The 22,421-nt window shown below is 45.2% G+C and overlaps 1 protein-coding gene across 2 annotated transcripts in view; it reads right to left on the bottom strand.

Moving 5' to 3' along the window:
• Positions 1 to 22,421, bottom strand: part of LOC134346777 (solute carrier family 15 member 1-like) — a 59,311-nt gene that overhangs the window by 4,371 nt on the left and 32,519 nt on the right. For both annotated transcript variants that reach the window (XM_063048407.1, XM_063048408.1), the window contains 9 exons: positions 22,320 to 22,408; positions 20,298 to 20,379; positions 16,837 to 16,959; positions 14,582 to 14,725; positions 9,796 to 9,842; positions 8,070 to 8,177; positions 5,803 to 5,899; positions 3,642 to 3,788; positions 2,229 to 2,336 (listed from right to left, as the gene is read on the bottom strand). In XM_063048407.1, the coding sequence (XP_062904477.1) occupies positions 2,229 to 2,336; positions 3,642 to 3,788; positions 5,803 to 5,899; positions 8,070 to 8,177; positions 9,796 to 9,842; positions 14,582 to 14,725; positions 16,837 to 16,959; positions 20,298 to 20,379; positions 22,320 to 22,408 (945 nt within the window). The remainder of the gene's footprint in view (positions 1 to 2,228; positions 2,337 to 3,641; positions 3,789 to 5,802; positions 5,900 to 8,069; positions 8,178 to 9,795; positions 9,843 to 14,581; positions 14,726 to 16,836; positions 16,960 to 20,297; positions 20,380 to 22,319; positions 22,409 to 22,421) is intronic.

Below are 22,421 nucleotides of genomic sequence, written 5' to 3'. Positions count from 1 at the left end.
TCTCCTTGTCCACCCGTGACTAAGCCTTGAGCCATCTCCTTGAAACCTTTATCACTTAGCCCTTGAGAGCAGCTGGGCGAAGATCTGTGAAGTCGGCTGGAGAAGCTTGGATTGGGGAAGATCTGATAGAGGTTTATAAAATGATGACAGGTATTGATAAAGTCAAGTTTTTTCTTCCCCCAGGGGAGAGGCGTCAAGTACAAGAGGACATTAAGGTGAGCAAGGGGGAATTTACAGGGGATGTTTTTTGTTACAGAGTGGTGGGGTGCCTGAAGCAGGCTGTTGAGATAATGGTAGCAGCAAATATGGCAGTGGTATTTAACAGACTATTAAATGGATACATGAATATGCATGGATAGAGGCATATGGATCATACACAGAAAGAAGAGATGTTCTATACTCTGAAAGGCACTGTATAAATGGATATTATTTTTGTTACAGCGCAGTAGATTTTATGAAATTCTTTGGACATTGTGCAATTTCTTTCTTGAAATAAACTACTAGAATATGTCCCAACATCAACTTAGTCTCTCTTCTACTGTTAGACTTTCTCTTGGGTTTAGCTGACCCTCTTGTGGATAATTACTGAGCAGGAACAGTATTGTTTGGGACAGTGTACCGGTCCAATGGCTCTGTCCCAATGATGTCCCTCACTCCCAACCTCTGAGGCACCAACTGCACTAGGACAGTTGTCTGACCTTTCAGCTACAGTACAGCGCCATTTCCTGAATAATTATTCCAGGTTTATCCCAATATGTATACACGGTTGTAAGGTTTCGTACCCTGACCAGGGTGTGTGGGAAGCCAAAGGATGAACATCCACTGTAGTTTAGTGGGCCGTACTTATCCCTCTGAGTCAGAGGATTCTGCGTTCAAAGTCTGGAACTCCAGCGGAAACTCGGGTTGGAAGAGCCAGATGAGATTTCAGTGCCATGAAGCCATTTTGACCCACTTATGTTGCCCTGCGTCCTTGGGGCAATAGTTATTATCAGTCAGCTTCACTAAATCTCATCATGCCTTTCTATTTGTGGGTACTTGCTGTTTACAAATTCCTGCTTTACATTAGCAGGTGTTCTTCAACTGGGAGATAACTTCACTCAACTTGGCTCAGCCCATCACCGACCTGCTCCCAGAACCTATGGGGTCACTTTCAAGGACTCTTCATCACATGTTCTTGATACTTAATGCTTATTTATTTATTTACGATTATTAATATTTCTTTCATTTTCTTTCATTTTGTATTTGCACAGTTTTGTTGCCTTTTATACATTAGTTGTTGAATGCCCTGTCGGATGTGGTCTTTCATTGATTCTGTTGTGACGCTTGTATTTACTGTGAATGCCCACAAGAAAATGAGAATGGAGGTTGTATATGGGGACATGTATGTACTTCGATAATACATTTGCTTTGAACTTTCAGCTTTCAACTTATGAACAGCACAGAAGCAGATCATCAATTTCTCATTTTTACGAACCCCATTTTATTCCCCCTATTTCCTTATCAGCTTCCCAACCCCCCCCACCCCCCAGAATCTATCCTCACTCCACACACTAAGGGCAATTTACAGTGGTCAATTGAAACAAGTAACCTGCACATCTCCGGGAAAAGGGTAGAAACCAGGCCCCTTAGGGTAAATTCACATGGTCAAGAGGAGAGCATGCAAACTCCACGTGGACAGCACCTGAGGTCGGGATTGACTCAGGGCTCTGGCATTGTGACAGATCAATTTCTAAAACTGCCTTGGGATCCAGAGACCACCGGCCCAATGGAAATACAAGGATTTAGCATTCCTTCCAGTCCCAGTTCTCCCAGTGTTATCCTGGAGGACCCCATCAACATCCTAACATTGTGCTCAGCCTGCCCATAGTATTAGCTAACTCTCATTAGCAGAGAGTTGCTATGAAATTGAAGGATCTCTTTCACCTCAAGAAGAACAATCCCATCAAATGTAGCTACCCTGCACTTTCACCAGATTCCTGCAATTAATTATTCTTCAAGTGCCCTTCCAATTCTCCTTTGAACCCCTCCCACCCCTCCCGTATCAGCTGCCTAAAATTTAGTACCTGTATCACCTGGTCTTTGGAACGAGTGGGAGTAGTTTCTCTCTTTTCTAAACCAGTGTTGATCTTGCCCACCATCATCAGTTGTCATCCCAACCTCCTTTGCTGCAGGGGAAAACAGCCTCACCTTGTCCATCTAAAATCCCTCACCTCCTGAATCCCACATACCTGTTCCTGAATTGTCGAAGCCTCTGCTACTATCAAGACAATAATGTTTCCGAAGGCGTTGGTCAGGAGCCAGCCAGCTTGGAGTACTGACTTCATGTTGGGAGGTGCCTGAGCGAGAAAATTTAGAAATAGTTAAGACAACTCTCCTGGTCTATAGCCAGACACACAGAGTGACATTATTAATAATTAAATTAACAAAGTTATTATGGTAATAGAACAATTTTCAGGGCAGGATAGTGACGTAGCTAGTAAAGTCATGTCCTCACAGTGGCAGAGACCCTGGTTCAGTCCTGACCTTCACTGGTGTCTGTGTGGAGCTTTCATGTTCTCCCCGTGATCTCAGGTTCCTTGGGTGCTCTGATTTCCTCCCACGTGTGTAGTTTCTTTGGGTGAATTGCTCCTAGTGTGTGGGTGAGGGGGAGAATCCGCAGGCGACCGGGGGTGGGGATGGGGTGTTGATGAGAAAGCGGAGAGGATGAAAATGGGATAATGCCTGATTGGTGCCTCTGTGAAAGGAGGGTGCGAGGAAGCTTAGGTGTCTCCATCATCCATCCTGGATGTCTGTGAAGAGTACAAATTTCAGGTTGTATACTGCACACCTTCTCTGATATTAAATGAACCTTTGATGGTCGAACTGTATCACTATATTCTGCATTCTGCTATTGTACTCCCTGGATGGACTTTTATGATGAAATGATCTTAGATCTTAGATCTTATGATGAAATGATCCATAGATATTAAATTTGTCTCTGTATCTCGGTACAAGTGACAATAATAAACCAGTCACCATTTATTAAACCTCCTTCTGCTTTCCCTAAGGACACCATCTGCATCCTGTGCAACACCTTGCTCCCCACTGGTGATCTTTCGTGGCTCAGTACGTTGAGCCACCGCCTCATGGTCCCAGTGATCTGGATTCAATCGTGGCCTCGGGTCGCTGTCCGCTTGGAGTTCACTCATTCTCCCTGGGACCATGAGGGTTTCCCTCAGGTGCTCCTGATGTGTCAGCTTTGCGGTTAATCGACTGCTATAAGTAAGTCCTAGCACAAGGGGGCACCACCCGTGTCAGGGTGGAGATGATTGGTTTGTTGGGGAGAATGATTTACAAGGAAATAATTGGAGGAATGGATACACCTGACAGCATCAACTTGATGACCCCAGTGGCCTCCTCCTTTGTTGCAAAGAAGCGTGAGGAAAGATGAGAAGCTATGGAGCTGATTTTTGGTAGCTGACGATTCAAATGTTTGGTACAATATTTAACAGTCAATAGCCTGAATAAAATATCAAATGCTTGTCTGGTGTTGGCATTTCTGAGGGTACAAGGGAAAGACAAGTTGTTAATAGGCCAAGTTACAGATCTTGGGCATTGACCATGAGGCTTACTGGAAATTCTGACCAGGCGCCATTACTCACCTGAGAGTAGGAGAACTCCAAACCAGTGACAGAAAAGACCACCTCTCCACTTGTAATGAGAAGGTATTGAGGGATTTGCAATGCCATGTGAACACTGTTTGCTTCAATTTCTTCAAAGTAATTTAATTTAGGATTCGTGCTGGAACACTGAACAATAAAAAAAAATGCAATGTTGATATCATTAAATTCACACAAGCTAGTAGCTTCTGTTTGCTCTCATTCCCATCCAGAACTCTGGAGTTTCAGGGCCTTCAGTTCATCCCAGCTTCTGCCTACAGCCAGACTGCCAAGTCCTATTCTACCATCACCCCAAGCTTGCAGACCCACACAGGGTTCTCTTCATACAATGCCTCAGTTTTACTCCCCGTCCCCATACCCTACCCAAGCCCTTTAAACCCCCCTCCCCCATCCCACCTCCCAGATCACTGCTGTCATCCTTTTCTGGTCCCTCGAGCACCCCTGATTTATTAACTCCACCACTGGCAGCAGTGTGTTCAGTTACCTGAGTCCCAAGTCTGGTAATTCCCTCACTCCTCTTCTCTGTAGTCTCCCCTTGTTTAACTCAGTGTTAAAGTTTGGAGATAACATCACTTTTCAATGCCTTGATGGTTTAAAGGGGCTATATAAATAGATATTATTGCTGTTAACCATACCCCACGAAGAAAGGCATTTTACAGGGACACAAGAGACAGCAGAGTCTGGAATCTGGAGCAACACACAAGAAGCTGGAGAACCTCAGTGGGTCAAGCGGCGTCTGTGGAGGAAAATGGACAGTCAATGTTTTGGGTTGACTGTCCACGGATGCTGCCTGACCTGTTGAGTTCCTCCAGATACCTGACGGACACAGGGGAAAGGAAAATTTAAAGAGGGGAGTGCTCTGGTCACCCTATTATAGAAAGGATATCATTAACTAGGAGAGGGTGCAAAAAAGATTTGCAAGGATGTTATCAGGCTTAGAGGGTTTGAGTCTGAGGGAGAAGCTGGGAAATCTTTTCCTTAGAGCGTAGGGGGCTGAGGGGTAATTCTATCGCAAACAAGGGTCTCGGCCTGAAACGTCGACTGCGCCTCTTCCTATAGATGTGTGCCTGCTGCGTTCACCAGCAACTTTGATGTGTGTTGGTTGGGTAATTCTATAGTGGTTTATAAAATCATGAGGGGCATAAAGATAAAAGCCAAAGTCTTTTACCCAAGGTAAGGGGAGTCTAAAACTAGAGGGCAAAGGTTTGAAACTGGAGAGGAAAGATTTAAAAGAGATCTGAAGGAAACCTTTTCACACTAATGCATGACAGTGGAACAGTGGTATAGTGGTTAATGCATCCACAGCACCATTCAGGGTACAATTCCTGTTTCTCTCTGAAAGGAGTTTGTATGTTCTCTCTGTGGTCACACGGGTTTTCTCCAGGTGCTCTGGTTTCCTCCCATATTCCAAAGACACAGAGTTAAGGTTAGTGGGTTTTGGGTATGCCATGTTGGTGCTGGTTGCAATGGATGTTTCTGGGCTGCCTAGCACAATCCTCACTGACTTGATTTGATGCGACCAACACACGGGTTTAAATATATCCGTGAGAAATAAAGTTAATCTTGTTATCTCTTAAGAAGCCTGTGCTGCACTTTCTCTGTATCTATTACACTTTATTCTGCATTGTTATTGTTTAACCTTATACTACCTCAGTGCACTGTGCAACTAATTTGATCTGTATGAACAGTATGCAAGATGGGATTTTCACTGGACCTTGGTACATGTGACAATAATACACCAATTCCAGTTCTAAATGGCATTTGGACAGGTACATAGAGACCTTTAATCTCGGCCCGAAACGTTGACTGTTTACTCTTTCCCATAGATGCTGCCTGGCCTGCTGAATTCCTCCAGCATTTTGTGTGGGTTGCTCGGATTTCCAGCAGCTCCAGATTTTCTCTTGTTTGAGGTATATGGATAGGAAGGGTTTGGAGAGATAAGGGCCAGTCACAGGCAAAAAGGACTAGCTCAGTGGGCAGCTTGGTTAGCATAGATGAGCTGGGCAGAAGGATCTATATCCATGCTGTATAACACTATATTACTTTCATTCAGATAGAGCAGATGGTTTTTTGGGGGAGGAATAGTTTAAAAATTAAAACTCAAAGAATGTCCATGCAACCAGACATCTCTTAGCATACAAACCGCTTGATCAATGACGATTGTGAATGAGCTCCCATAACCAAAGTCTTTTGATGTCTCTGAGCATTTCATTCCATTGGTGACGAACGTAATTGTCTTCCTGTGTCAGAGAAGTCAGAAGGTTAAAACCCAAAGAGGAACATCTCACAGCTGGTGCCACTTGGGCACGGCAGTCCCTCATTGTCCCTCACTCTTTCCTCTTGTAGCGCTGGGAGGAGACTAAGCACGGCAACAAAGAGCGGCTCAGTGGCATGGCAGGTAGAGCCGCTGCCTCACAGCTACAACGTCCCAGGTTCGACCCCGATCTCCAGTGCTGTCCTTGTGGAGCTTACACTTCCTCCCTATGACCACGTGGGCTTCCCCCTGGGTACCGCAGCTTCCCTCACACCCCAAAACGTGCAGGTCGGGGGATTCATTGTCTGCTGTGATTTGACCCCACCCTGGGTGGATGGGGGGTAGAATCCAGGGGGGAATTGATGGGGACGTGGGGAGGTTAGGTTGCAGGGAATGTGAATTGGATCACTCTACTAGTCAGCGCTGGACAAAATAGTCTCGTCTCTTGTAAAAAAAAATATGAAATAACACAATTTTTAAAAAATTATTGAGAGGTAGTGCAGAACAGCCCTACTGGCTCTTCGAGCCCTGCTGTCCAGCAATTCCTTGATTTAACTCTAGCCTGATCATGGGATAATTTACAATGACCAATTAGCCTACCAACCGGTACGTCTTTGGGCTGTGGGAGGAAACTGGAGCACCCGGAGGGAACCAGGGCAGTCAGAGGGAGAATTCTTACCGGCAGTGTTGGGAATTGAACCTGGGTCACCTGTGCTGTAAAGCGTTGGACTAACCACTACGCTCCTGTACCACCACTCAAATATCCTATGAGGGCGGCACGAGAAGGCAGAGGTTAGTGTAACCCTATTTCAAGGCGGGTGACCGGGGGTTCAGTTCCGCCACTGCTTGTAAGGAGTTTGTACATTCTCCCTGTGACCAAGTGGGTTTCCTGCAGGTGCTCCTGTTTTCTCCCACATTCCACGTACATACAGGTTGGTCACATGGGTGTAATTGGGCGCCGCAGGCTCATTGGGCTAGAAGGGCCTGTTACTAGACTGTATCTCTAAATAAATAAATCTCCTCTCTTCCAGCAGCATGCTGTCAACTTTGTTGAAAATGTGGGCCTTTGGATCCTTCAGTGCACTTAAACATTGTTGCCTGCCAGATTTCCTTGTAGGGGTTTACCACTGCCAGCTTGTAGGTGGCAGAAGACTTAACCCTCCATTTGGGCTCTGTTCCTACAGTCATGATTGGAGGAGCTTGCATTCCTTGTACACATTACAGGAGTCTGCAAGAGTTGGCAATCGTTGTCAATTGGGATTCTTCCCTGGGCCAGCTACCTCTGGGCATTGCATTATGCACAATGGACTGAAATTCCCAACAGTGGAGATGGGTTTTCCAAGAAAATAATGCAAAGTGATTGAAAATGTTGCAGCTTGCAATAGAACACATCCATGTTTGCTATATCATCGTCCTAACTACAATCTGCATTCTCTACAATACCACAGAATTTACCTCTACATCCCAACTCTGCCTGGTATGGTGACACCAAAGCGCAGAATCACAAGAGGCTGCAGGAGGTTGTAGACACAACCAAATGCATCTAGCTACTCAACCTTTCCCACCATTGAGGACATTCTCAAGAGGTGGTGCCTCACGAGGCCACATCCATCATTAAGGATCTTCACCATCTGGGAAATGCCCTCATCTTTTTACTACCTTCAGGAAGGAGGGACAGGAGCCTGAAGACTCGCACTCAATGTTTTAGGAACAGCTTTTCACCTGCACCTTCAAATTCCTGAACGATACCTCACTGTTCCTGTCTTGGCACTATTTTTTCTGTAATCTATGGTGATTTTTATGTCTTGCTCTGTACTGCTGCCACAAAATGAATTTTGTGACCGATGTCAATGATAATAAACCTGTTTCTGACTCGGTGTGTGATCCTCTAATTTTCAGGGTCGGATGGTTGTGGGTTCAAGCACAATTCAGAGACTGCTGCACACAAATCTAGACTGACATACCCACAATACCAAGGTGGGCATAGCACACTCTGATATGCCATTTCTTGGATAAGCCTTTAAACAGAGGCTATGTCTCCTCTCCCAAGATGCCAAGAGGACCTGGGGAAGCTCCCCTAATGTCCCAGTTTAGGTAAATGGAGAGCTATTTCACCGACTTTGGGCAAACCTACACTGCCAAAGATAGTCACTTACTTTCCTTCGGTGAAAAATGTGTAGTTGGTCACTCTTAATTGGTCCAAATTGCCAAAATCAACACCACCCATTGTGACGTTTTCAACATGGGGTAATGTGGTGGTAAATCTGGAGAGAAACCAAAGTTAATTATTTCAGCAAGCGGTCAAACATAACGAGAGAAATAAAAGAATGTTACAAAATCAGCGTGTAATTACAGATGCAGATAAATAAAAGAATAGAAACAATAGTCATTATTTTGGGATACATATTGAAAGCATGTTGAGACTGTTCACGAGAGTATTATCAGACAATACCTGATGGTGGGTCACCTTAGAGAAAGTCTTGGTCAATGTGTTAAGCTTGAAAGAAAGGTGGAGGGAAGAGAGATCCAGAGAGGGAGATCCAGAGCTCAAGCACTGGGCAGCTGGATACACAATGGAGAGATTAAATCAGAGGATGCTTCAGAGGCCAGGGTTAGAGGGCACCAGTAGCCTTGGAGCTATTTCAGAGGAGGTTAGAAAGATTACAGAGGTTACAGAGGAGGTTACTGAGCGATCGAGAATCGAGAATCTTCGGAGACGAAGGACCCAAATCCTCGGCTTTGCATATCGCCTGTTGCCGGGGCCGGGGTCGAAGTGCTCGGCAGAGATGGTGCTCGGTGCTCGGTGTCAAAGAGGTGGTTGGAGGCTCGGAGTTTTCGGACGGACTCAGGGTCGGACTGTGGTCGGATGCTTCCAGGATGCTGCATCAGCAAGTTGACAGCGCTGGAGGTTTAGTCATAGTCATAGTCATAGTCATAGTCATACTTTATTGATCCCGGGGGAAATTGGTTTTTGTTACAGTTGCTCCATAAATAATAAACAGTAATAAAACCATAAATAGTTAAATAGTAATATGTAAGTTATGGCAGGAAGTAAGTCCAGGACCAGCCTATTGGCCCAGTGTGTCTGACCCTCCAAGGGAGGAGTTGTAAAGTTTGATGGCCACAGGCAGGAATGACTTCCTATGACGCTCTGTGTTGTATCTCGGTGGAATGGGTCTCTGGATGAATGTACTCCTGTGCCCAACCAGTACATTATGTAGTGGATGGGAGACATTGTCCAAGATGGCATGCGACTTGGACAGCATCCTCTTTTCAGACACCACCGTCAGAGAGTCCAGTTCCATCCCCACAACATCACTGGCCTTACGAATGAGTTTGTTGATTCTGTTGGTGTCTGCTACCCTCAGCCTGCTGCCCCAGCACACAACAGCAAACATGATAGCACTGGTAAACATGTTTACCGTCTGCGTGAGTTGATGGGACTTTCGAGAGACTTTGAAACTTTTACTGTGCCATGATCTGTTCTTATCAAATTACGGTATTGCTTTGCACTGTTGTAACTATATGTTATAATTATGTGTTTTTTGTTAGTTTTTAAGTCGGTTTGTCATGTGTTTTCATGTTATCATTCTGGAAAGACATTGTATCATTTCTTAATGCATGCATTACTAAATGACAATAAAAGGGGACTGCGTGTCCTCATAATCATAATCATAAGATTGAGAGGTGACTCCCGTGGAGGAAATTCAACACAGATGGTGGGAAGACGCAAGGTGATGCCAGATCAGGAGCTGGAATAGTTGAGCAATTATGGGGACACTGAGTGAAGGGATCTTGGTGCAAGTTAGAACACAGGCAGTGGGTTTCAAACTCAAGTATACAGAGAGTGGAAGGGCAGCATTTCCTTATGAAGGAACTTACCTGATAGCATTTTTTCCTTCCTCTGGTTTGCTGTTAGTATCTTCCAGCTGTCAAAAAAAAGGTATAGCTTTTTTTTTGTGTTGATTTCAGAGTATATTGTAGTTATATAGTCCTTAGTTCCATAGTTTATACATCTCCTCAGTGATGTTTAATCACAACTGTGACTTCCTTCCTCATTTGACTCACTCCACAGCTTACTCATCACCAGTGCTGTCCTTCCAAACTGCAGCTGTAGTCTACAGCTTAAACACTCTGGCTGTGACGGTGTTGGTTCCCATTATTCAGGAGATGGGATCGATTGGAACCTACTGCCTGTACGATATATAGAAGAATGAGGAGCATGACAATCCCCTTAAGTTCTCAAGTCTGCTCCGTGTAGGATCGTGCCTGGAATGATTATAACCCCTGGGTCTACATTCCCACCTCTCTGCTTGCTAAAAGTCTATCTACCCGCTGCCTGTATTCTAACTTGCCCCAAGATCCCTTTACTCAGTGTCCCCATAATTACTGAACTATTCCGGCTCCTGATCTGGCATCACCTTCTGTCCTCCCATCATCTGCGTTGACTTCTGGCATACTGCTAGTGTCTTCCACAGTGACAACTGATGCAACATACTTATTAAGTTCGTTCACCTTTTCTTTGTTCCCCCATTACTTAGTGTCATTTTCCAGCCGTCCAATATCCGCTTGTGCCTCTCTTTTACTCTTTATATATCTGAACAAACTTTTTCTATCTTATGATGAGGTTGTATAAGGCATTGGTGAGGCCGAATCTGGAGTATTGTGTTCAGTTTTGGTCACCAAATTACAGGAAGGATATAAATAAGGTTGAAAGAGTGCAGAGAAGGTTTACAAGGATGTTGCCGGGACTTGAGAAACTCAGTTACAGAGAAAGGTTGAATAGGTTAGGACTTTCTTCCCTGGAGCGTAGAAGAATGAGGGGAGATTTGATAGAGGTATATAAAATTATGATGGGTATAGATAGAGTGAATGTAAGCAGGCTTTTTCCACTGAGGCAAGAGGAGAAAAAAACCAGAGGACATGGGTTAAGGGTGAGGGGGGAAAAGTTTAAAGGGAACATTAGGGGGGGCTTCTCCACACAGAGAGTGGTGGGAGTATGGAATGAGCTGCCAGACGAGGTGGTAAATGCGGGTTCTTTTTTAACATTTAAGAATAAATTGGACAGATACATGGATGGGAGGTGTATGGAGGGATATGGTCCGTGTGCAGGTCAGTGGGACTAGGCAGAAAATGGTTCGGCACAGCCAAGAAGGGCCAAAAGGCCTGTTTCTGTGCTGTAGTTTCTATGGTTCTATGGTTCTTTTATATTATTGGCTAGCTTACATTCATATTTCATCTTTTCTCTCCTTATGGCATTTTTAATTGCCTTCTGTTGGTTTTAAAAGCTTCCCAATCCTCTAAATTCCTACTAATTTTTGTTGTGTTATATGCCCCCCCTTTTGCTTTTCTGCTGTCTTTGACTTCCCTCGTCAGCCAGAGTTGTGCATCTTGCCTTTAGAATACTTGTTCATCTTTGGGATGTATCTATTCTGCACCTTCCAAATTGCTCCCAGAAGCTCTTAACCGTAGCTTTTTTGCCATCATCGCTGCTAGTGCCCTTTCCAATCAACTTTAGCCAGCTCCTCTCTCCTGCCTGTAGAATTCTCTTTACTCCACTGTAATGCTGATACATCTGATTTTATCTTCAACCTTTCAAACTGCAGCATGAATTCTATCATATTATGATCACTGTCTCCTAAGAGTTCCTTTACCTTAAGCTCCCAATTCAAATCAGGTTCATTACACAATGCACAGTCGAAAATAGCCTTTCCCCTATTGGGCTCAGCTACAAGCTGCTGTAAAAGTGATCTCATAAACATTTTACAAGTTATTTCTCTTAGGATCGAAACATTCCATGACTCTGTAACATTACCTTTTTTACATATCTTTTCTGTTTCCATTGAAGTTTGTACTCCATATCCTCGCTACTGTTTAGGGGCCTGTATATACTGTAACTCCCAACAGAGTCTTTTTACCCTTGCAGTTTCTTAGCTCTGCTCAGTAGGATTCTATATCTTCTGATCCTATGTCACCTCTTTCTAAGGATTTGATTTATTTTTTTAGCAATAAAGCCATCCCACACCATCTGCCCACCTGCCTGTCCTTTTGATACAATGTGTCTCCTTAGACGTTAAGCTCCTAACTATGATCTTCTTTCAACCATGACTCAGCGATGGCCACATTATCATATCTGTCAATCCCTAACTGGGCTACAAGATTACCTACCTTCCTCCGTACACTACGTGCATTTAAATATAACACCTTCAGGCCTGTATTCACCACCCTTTTTGATTTTTCCCATGTTACACTTCAACCATCCCACTGACTGCAATTCTGCCCTATCATCTGGCTGTCCATCCTCAGTCTCACCACACACTACATTGACTTGTATACCATCTGCCCCATCCTCAGCCCTATCATTCTGGTTCTCATCCCCCTGCCAAATTAGATAATCCCTCCCCAAAAGCTCTAGAAAACCTGCCCGCAAGGGTATTCGTTCCTTCGGGTTCAGGTGTAACGCATCCTTCTGGTATAGAATGTTTGTGGGGAAAGAACAGGAGAAATTGGTCTGCTAGAAGATTGCATACACTTGATGGGTGGAATAGTCTTCATCAGTGCCAAAATAATTTCAGCATTCTTTTTCATTTGACATTGCCCCTCATGGATTCCCAATCTCACATTCAGTATTCCTATGCAGGACAGTGGATTGAGTTTCTATACCTCTACGTCAGAAGATAGCTTGTTCAAGACCCACTCCAGGGAGTGAATACAACATTCCAGACTGATAAAGGACTAAGAGAGTGAAACATCTTAGCTGAGGAGCTAAACTGAGGTCTTTTGGACAGGGAAAAGTTTCCAGTGTTAGTATTTTGACGAACAAATGGGGACATTTCCTGGTCAACATCTAATTTCTAACCCATCACTAAAGGCTTTGAGGTTCTAACACTTGCTGTCCTTCATTTTTGTGTTCTTTTTCTGTTTCATGGATATCTGTGAAGAGTAAAAATTTCAAGTTGTATACTGTAAACATTCTCTGATATTAAATTGAACAATTGAACCTTTGAAGACAGATTTGCAATCCTAATTCATACTTTCGTTAGTAAAATTGAAATGGTTACAATTTTTATATTATTTCAAATATTTACAATATTTTATTCATTATCTATTCAGCGTCACTCATCTTTGTGCTAGGCTATGTGCCTGTGATGCTGCTGAAAGGTTTCCTTTGCACCTGTGCACACATGTCCTTTTGCATATGCCAATAAACTTGACTTTGACTTTTGTAAAGAACAAAGTGGAACTCACCTACCCCACCACCACCCCCACCAGCTTCCACGTCCAGCACATAATTCTCTGAAACTTCCACCATCTCCAACGGGATCCTACCACTAAGCACATCTTTCCCTGCCCCCCACATTCTGCTTTCCACAGGCATCGCTCCCTATGCAACTCCCTTGTCCATTCGTCCCTCCCCACTGATCTCCCTCACGACACAGTCACATACTGTTGTCCAGTGTTCCCGGTGTGGTCTCTTGTATTTCGGTGAGATCCGACATAGACTGGGAGACTGTTTCGCCGAGCGCCTACGTTCCGTCCACCAGAAAAGGTGGGATCTCCCAGTAGCCACCTATTCTGATATGTCTATCCATGGCCTCCTCCACTGTCGTGATGAGGTCACACTTAGGTTGGAGGAACAACACCTTATATTCCGTTTGGGTAGCCTCCAACCCGATTTCTCAAACTTCTGGTAATGCCCCCCATTCCTGCTCTTTTTCATCATTTCCCCTCCCCTTTTCCTTCTCTCACCTTACCTCCTTGCCTGCCCATCGCCTCCCTCTGGTACTCCTCCCCCCTTTTCTTTCTTCCATGGCCTTCTGTCTCTTTCACCAATCAACACTCCAGCTCTTTATTTCATCCCTCTCCCTATCACCTTGTGCTTCTCTCTTCCCTCCCTGCACCTTTTAAATCTACTCCTCAGCTTTTTTCTCCTGCCGAAGGGTTTCAGCTTGAAATGTCGACTGTACTTTTTTCTATAGATGCTGCCTGGCCTGCTGAGTTCCTCCAGCACTTTGTATGTGTGCCTTGGATTTCCAGCATCTGCAGATTTCCTCTTGTTTGTTACCTGGTTCTGTTCCCTGCGCTCCCTTTAAGCTCACCAGAGACCCATTCCCACAATGGTGTACAAGTTCTACAGGTTTGGTTTCCTCTTCTCATTTTAAACTCACCATCTAGACATGCCCTCTTCTCATTACTACCGTTGGGGAGGAGGGACAGGAGCCCGAAGACCCACACTCAATGTCTGAACAACAGGCACCTTCCCCTCCACCATCTAATTTCTGAATGGTCCATGAGGCTATGAACATTACCTCATAATTCCTTTTTTAGCGTTGTTTATCTACTTTAGTATCTTATAGTATTGTTATGTCTTTTCCCTATGCTGATGCCCCGAAGACAATAAATATCACCTTATTAAGATAGTGCTAATAAACCTGATTCTGATTTTTATTCTGGAACTCAGCCTATTCACTGGAAAATTAATTATTCTGCTGTGTCGCATACAAGAACATGTTCTGGTGTACTAATGGGAGTAGCATCTGGTACTCTGCTACACCAACCACTCCGGCACTTCTGAATAACTGTGGGTGCCAGGTTATTGCAGTTTTACTCCTTTCCCCTCACAGGCGGCCTCTAACTTCACTTGTACTATGCGCAAAAGCTCACTCACCCAATCATAAGTTGAAGAGTCCAGCACCAGGAGGGTGTTGCGAGTTTTGTTGACAAGATTAGTTGTAATCTTTGTTCCATTGTTGTTAAAATAAACAGTAACCCTCTTCACATCGGCTGCTGGGACGGTGATGTAGTCAGTGGCCTAGTAAAGGTGGAATAATATATTACATAAACAGGAGAAAAGAAGCTCGCTTGAAACCCGCAGGGAGGGGCAGACCCTGCCCAGTCCGTCACAGGGTTGTCACGGTGTGTTGCTTCCGGAAGGCTAACAGTATGGTCCAGGATACCTGCCACCCTGGCCATTATACCTTCTTTCCTCTACCTTCTGGGAGAAGATACAGGAGCTTGAAAGCCCAGATGGGCAGACACAAAAGCAGCTTCTTCGCCACTACTGTCAGATGCCTGAACCAGTGACCTCTTTCACCACCCCTTCCCGGTGGTGCTGCCATGTTCTCAGGAGCTTAGTTTCACCCCTTTAAGTGACTGTCACAGTAGAAGTGCACTACTACAGCTGCATTACAATCTTTGTACTATTCTTCTGTCTTGGACTCATCAATGTACTGTATTTATTTATTTAATGTATTTATTGTTACCGTGTACACAGTTTACTCTGTGACCTTTACATGAGCGGGGAAGCTCCTTGCACCCTGGTTTCTATGACAATAAACTGATCTAATGTTCAATATGAGGGTATCTAGCCATCGATCCTTGTCGTTCAAAGTCATTACCATCAAAGAGTTCACACCATCAGCATCCTGTGGCTGTTGTTGACCAGGATCTTAACGGGGCGGTGAGATAAATGCCACAGCTGCAAGGAAGATCGGGGGGGCTGCAGTGAACCGAACACCTCCTGACACCTCAAAGTCCTTCCCGCCATCTGAATGGCACAAACTGGGAGTCTGATGGAATACCCTCTGCCTTCCCTCATGAGTGCAGTTCCAACAACATTTGAAAAGCTTAACTCTGTTCAAGAAAAAAAAGCAGCCTGCCTGATTGAAAGACTGAACATCCAAACTTAAGAACAGCGTGTTCCCACTGCTATCAGACTTCTGAACCCATCTCCTCCTTCACACTCACATCCACCAGCCAAAACCACTAACGTACCAGGGCTGTAAGCCCTGACAGAATCGTGCTGAAGGAAATGAAGGTTTAGGCTGGTGGATGTGAATGTGTACCTTCTACAATCTATACAGCAGTTACTCACCCAGATTAATCTGATAGTACCCTCCAAAGTCCATGACCTCTATCACCGAGAGGCATAAGGCTAGCAGGAACAGGTTCCCCTTAAACACCATCCCATCTTGGGAATATATCACTGTCTTTTCACTACTGGGTCCAAATCCTAGAGTTCTCTCCCCAAGGAGCACCTTCCAGAAGGACTACAGAGGTTCAAGAGGGTGAGTCACCCCTACCTTCTCAAGGACAGTTAGGAACAGGCAATAAATGCTGACTTTGATAACAACATCTGCATCTTGAACAATGAGTGAAAGTTCTTTTCTGTGACTATGCACAAGTGTTTACTCTGAAAGTAATTCCCAGCCGCAATTCCACTTAAATTGTGGAACATGAGGGTTACCTTGATATCAAACCCCCACCTTAAGTCACACATTGTGAGTGAAGTACTGTTCCAACTCCATTGCTGGGCCTCCCTACCTAATAGTCTGGGAAGATTAGAATGCCGATATAAAAAAAAACGTCCCATTTCCGGGACACATCCGCTTCCCTCACTCCTCCTGTGCATTCTACTGTCTAATTGTTCAGCTCTGGAAATCCCCTTGCTCAAAACTCACTTAAGATGTTTTCCCTAAAACTGCCTTCTGAAACTTGGAGCCAGGAGTAGACTATCCTCAAGCAGAGGGGCTGTCTGAAGAACAGAACACATTCCTGATGTGCCCAACGACAATGCCTCAAAAAGGCGGCGTCCATCACTACGTACCCCCACCACCCAAGACACACCCTCAGGAAGGAGGTTCAGGAGCCTGAAGGCTCACACCCAATGATTCAGGAACAGCTTCTTCCCCTCTGCCATCCAATTTCTGAATGGACATTAAACCCACGAACATGATCTCACTTTATAATTTTTATTTTTGCACTAATTTAACTTAACTATTTAATATATATTAAACCTGATTCAGGAGTGAGTAGGAGGAGAAATGGTGATTACACTGCAGCTGTTATGCATTCTCAGTGAGTCCCATTCCTTTGAGGAGGGTGCAAGTGCTTGTTGGCAGATGGGCCACTGATACCACGTACCTGTGAAGGCTCCACCAAATAAGACTTGGAAAGGTAGTCCAGGGATACGTTGGCTGCTGTCTTACCAACATTTACAATCTTAATTTGACTCTGGTCGCCAACGGGAAACTTAGGAAGAGTTTTCTAAAAGGGAAAGAAGGAAGATACATTTAGGACCACATAGCATGATTCGAATCGTTGCCCAAACATGGAGAGATACAGCACAGAAACAGGCCTTTGACCTACAGGGTCATGTCAACCACCTACCGCCTTCTTTAGCTACCTATCTCACCCTAACCCATTCTTCCTAAACACTCCAGACAGCTATCCCTAGATTCTACCATTCAGCTAATCTCACAAGCCAACCCGTGTGTCTTTGGGATAAGGGGGGAGGCAGAAGTCCCCATGGGAAACCCCACACTGCCATGGGGCGAAGATGCAAACTCCACATGTACCAGCTATGTGAGTGTGCCTCTGAACTGCTCCTGGACACTGCTGGGAGAGGAACGTCAATCTCGCGCAGTAGAACAGAGGAAATTACAAACATGCTCACAACCTTCTATAAAAGCAGCACATGCTGAAAACAGTCAGCGTGTGTGGTGGGAGAAGCACGGAGTCAAATGTAAAATAGCGATAGCAGTAGTAATTCCTGCTGTTAAACGTTCGGCTTTCTGAACATACTTAACCAACAGTGTTAGTTGTTCATGGAAGTCCAGTTTGACAGGAGTCTTGTCTGAGCAGCTTTGCAAGGGACTGATCAGACAAGTCTCAGGGCAATGGCCTTTCATCTGAACAGGCAGAAGTTGGAAGGAGACACAAGAGATTGCAATTGCTGAGATCTTGAGCAACAAACGATCTGCTGCAGCAACTCAGAGGGTTGAGCAGCAACTTATGGCAGGGTACTAGAACATAAAACATAGAATGGGCTCTTTGGCCCATAATGTTGTACTATCTTTTTTTTACCTACTCTAGCTTCAATCAAACACTTCCCTCCTACATCGTCCTCCATTCTTCTTTCATCACGTGCCTGTCATTGCAGCTTTGACCTGAGAGGTAATCTCTTCTTATCCTCCCACGGATACTGCTCACCCCTTTGAATTCCTGCAGCAAATGGATTGTTGTTGCGGGAAGAAGAGTTTGCTTTAAGAGGGGGAAAGAGCGAAGGGCAGGAGAGGCAGAATGATACATGAAGAGCTGGTGCTGGCTGAGAAAGGGAGGCGAAAGCTGGGGATTAACATAAGGTAGATCTGAGAGAGGAATAAACTGGTAGATTGGTTTATTATTGACAAATGTACTGAGCTGCCGTGAAAAACCTGCCTTGTATACCATTCCCACTGATCACTTCACTACAATAATGGGGAGAACAATAACAGAATAAACTGCAACAGTTACAGAAAAAGTACAGTGCAGGTAGACAAAAAGGTGCCCACTTATAACGAGATAGATTGTGAGGTCAAGCCTCCATCTTATCATACAATAGAATCATAACAGCAGAATAGAAGTTGTCTTTTAGCCTGATGGTTTCAGGCTTTTGTATCTTCTGCCCGATGGGAAGAGAGGGAAGAGAGAATGTCCTGGGTGGGTAGAGTCTTCGATTATGTTGGCCAACATAATCAAAGATCCTTCCATACTGAGGCAGTGGGATGTTAATGGAAGGGAGTCTGGATTCCGTGAAGTACTGATCTGTGTCCACAACTCTCTGTGGTTTCTTGCCGTCTCAGGCAGAGCAGTTGGCATCCCAGCCCGTGATGCATCCAGGCAGGATGCTTTCGATGGTGCTTCAATAAAAATTGGTGAGGGTCAAAGGGGGCAAGTCTGAAATTTCTAGCAGAGGAGAGAAAAAGAGAAAAAGAAAGGTTGTAAATATGAGGGAATCTCGATACATGTGCAGCACAGAGGCTTAAACCAGGCATCAACCTTGACCTCCAGTGCTCTCTGTATGGTATCTGTGACTGGGTGGGTTTGCTTGGGTGCTTCAGTCTCCTCCCACATCCCAAAGACATGCAGGATGGTGGCTCACTGGCCGCTGTAAATTGCCCCTGGTGCGTGGGTGGGTGGTGGAATCTGGGGGGTGTTGATGGGAACGCAGGGAGAAAAAATGGGGGGGGTAACAGGGGACTGATAGAAATGGGTCATCGATGCTCAGTGCGGTCCCGGTGGGTGTGTCTCCATGCTGTAAACGAGCTGATGGAGGTACTCAGCCATCAGGCAGCATCTGATATCACCTGACTCACTGAGTTCCTCCCGCAGCTTATTTTCATGCTAAGAGTGCAGCACTTTTGTCCTTTGTGTTACCGTCTTTCCTTGCTGTATCCCCCTATGACTCCATGATAAAGGCTGGTGCAGCTAATTATCCAAAGTAATTCGCACAACACACTGGAGGAACTCAGCAGGTCGGGCAGCATCCATGGAAACGATCAGACAATGTTTCGGGCCGGAACCCTTTGTCAGGACTGAAGAGGGAGGGGGCAGAGACCCTATAAAGAAGGTGGGGGGAGGGTGGGAAGGAGAAGGGTGGTAGGTTCCAGGTGAAAAACCAGTAAGGGGAAAGATAAAGGGGTGGGGGAGGGGCAGCAGGGAGGTGATAGACAGGAAAGGTGAAGAAGGAATAGGGGAAAACACAATGGGTAGTAGAAGGAGGTGGAACCAAGAGGGAGGTGATAGGCAGCTGGGGGCGGGGGCAGTGAAACTGGGATAGGGGAAGGGAGGGGGAGGGAATTACTGGAAGTTGGATAATTCTCTGCTCATGCCAAGGGGCTGGAGTCTACCCAGACGGTATATGAGGTGTTGCTCCTCCAACCTGAGTTTGGCCTCATCCTGGCAGTAGAGGAGGCCATGTATGGACATATCTGAATGGAATTGGGAAGCAAAGTTGAAGTGGATGGCTACTGGGAGATCCTGTCTGTCGTGGCAGACTGAGTGGAGGTGCTCGACGAAGCGGTTCCCCAATCTGCGTCAGGTTTCACCGATGTAGAGGAGGCCACACCAGATGCAATAGATGACCCCAACAGACTCACAAGTGAAGTGTTGCCTCACCTGCAAGGACTAGTTGTTTCAACAAAGTAGTTGAATGCAATGCTGCAAGTTTAAGACTAAGGTTGGCTTTATTTGTCACACATACATCAAAGCATACGGTAAAACGCATCACTGGCATCAATGAACACCAGAGTACGAGCCTGTGCTGGGGCTCCTCACAAGTTTCACCACGGTTCCGGTGCCAACATAGTGTGGCCCCAACTCACTAATCCTAACCTGCTCCTCTTTGGAATGCGGGAGGAAACAGGAGCACCTGGAGGAAATCCACACAGTCACAAGGAGGTATTATAAACTTAGAGAAAGTGGCAGGAAATGATGCCAAATCACTGGTGCTGTGAAGCGTTATGCTAGCCTCCACACTACTGTGCCATGCCAAGAGCTGGTTTCACTGGAAGAACCAGTACTTCAGTGGTTCATGTTCTGAATTCGGGACTTTCCTTACTCACATCGATTTGAACTTGCACCAGTGCAGCAGCTACAAAGGCCATGGCAGCTAGGAACATCCCGACTGTCATCCTCCTCAGGGGCCTGCATGCAAATTCAAAGCATTTAAAGTACATTTATTATCAAAGTTTGTATGCAGTATACAACCCTGAGATTTGTCTTCCCCACAGACAGCCTCGAAACAAGAAGAACCATGGAACCCTCTCAGAGAAAAACAGCATCAAACCAATCCCCATGTAGCCGGCTGGTGGCATGATGGCATCAGCACTGGACTTTGGGGCGGAAGGTCCCGAGTTCGAATCCAGCCGGCTCCCATGCACGTTCTCCATCCGTGCTGGGTTCAGCATCGAGCTAGCAACTCGACCTCGTAAAAACGAAATTGTCTGCTACAGAAAAACAGCAAAAAGTTGATGGCCGACGCTCTCTCGTGAGTTTAAAGGCAATTTCCTTCCTTCCAACCCCAATGTGCAAAAACAAAACAAATCGTACGAACAGCAACAAAAAAAAAGAGCAAAAAGCACAGAATATAAAACACAAAATCAAAAGGCATATTTCATTCCAGTTCAGTGTTCCTTCGACCTGATTTAAAAAAAAAAGGAGTGACCAGAACAGCCTAGAAACACATCATAATCTGCTTCAGTGCACAATCCACAACCCGCTTTGATTAAACCTCGCCCTGGCATCATTCTCCAACACCACTGAAGGTGAGAGAGAGATCATTTGAATGCAAGGGAGAAGGAGGGAGAGACTGTCCTACGTAGATACCCTCCTCTGGCAGCAGCGAGTGAGAGGCTGGTAGACGGCCCTGAACACCGGCTCGTCCTCCACACCTACCTCGACGATTTCAATTTTCCTCGCCGCTTCGGTCAACAAGATGGAGACGATTATGGGCCTGCACCCTGTCTCCAGGCCTCCTGGCCTCCTTGCCGCAAGCTTGGCTTGCAGCCCTGTGGTGCAGTCTCAGAGACAGCAAAGCACCAGATCGCTCGATTGGCCTAAAAGCACACAGCCAGAATGGAGATAACAGGCTCCAACTCTACCAGAACCATATTGGAAATAAAAGAAGTGAAAGGAGTAGATTGTAAACCGTCTTGAGAATGTCGCCTGTGGGTGCGTTATTCGCCGGCGCCATCTTCTTCACAGTGACCACAGTGATCTCGGGGCAGAATGAGGCCCTCGGCCCATCACGTCTGCTCCACCATTTGAGTACGGCTGATTCGTTTTCCTTCACAACCTGATCCTCCTGCCTTCTCCTTGTAGCCTTTGGCTACATTAATAATCAAGAACCTATCAAACTTTGCTTTAAATCTAACTAAAATGAAAGATCAATATAATTCTTCCTTCCAAAATAGCCCATAACTCTCCATATTTCTTATACTGGGAAATAATTATTAGGTGAAATTAGACTAAATGAAATTCGAGAATGTTTGTCCACAGGAAAGCTGAAAGTCTGCGATGGCTGGAACTGGGAGGTTGAAAGACTACAGTAGTTGATTATCAGCAACAGTGGAATTTCGTGTGAATGCTGAAGGCTGTGACCTATCAAGAAGGAAGATGGAGCTGTGCAATGGAGCTTACAGTTACTGTGCAGAGGAAACAGAGATGTTCCACGGAGGAATCATACCTTATATTGATTATTCAGCACCCTGAAGACCAGGTTCAAGAACAGCTACATCCCTTCAATCATTCAGTTCTTGAACCAACCAGCACAACCGGAGTCTCTGCAGCTTATCAATATTCTGATCACTTTGCACTAAAATCGACTCCCCCCCCCACCTCCAGATTGTGTTCTTTCTTGTAAAAAATGTCTAATTTATGCTTAATTCACGGTTTTCACATGACTGGTGCTTATCTGCTGCTATATGCCTGTGGTGCAGCTGCAGGTAAGGTTTTCATTAATGTGCAGATGACAATAAACTCGACTTTGACCTTTTGACTTTAATTCAGTCCCGTGCCCAACACCTTGTTGAAATATGCACTAGTAACCTCAATATCGTCATCTAAGGCAGATTTGTCATACTTACGTAAAGTTTAGCTTGCACTTAGCAATCAGGGGGTAGACGATTGTATCAACAACTGGGACCAAAATCAGAATCAGAATGGGGTTGACCGTCTGGGTAGAAACC

Source organism: Mobula hypostoma, chromosome 5, assembly GCF_963921235.1.
Source record: "Mobula hypostoma chromosome 5, sMobHyp1.1, whole genome shotgun sequence".
NCBI classification, from domain to species: Eukaryota; Metazoa; Chordata; class Chondrichthyes; order Myliobatiformes; family Myliobatidae; genus Mobula; species Mobula hypostoma.
The sequence above is the reverse complement of the archived record's forward strand: the minus strand, read 5'-3'. Positions and strand labels throughout refer to the sequence as shown.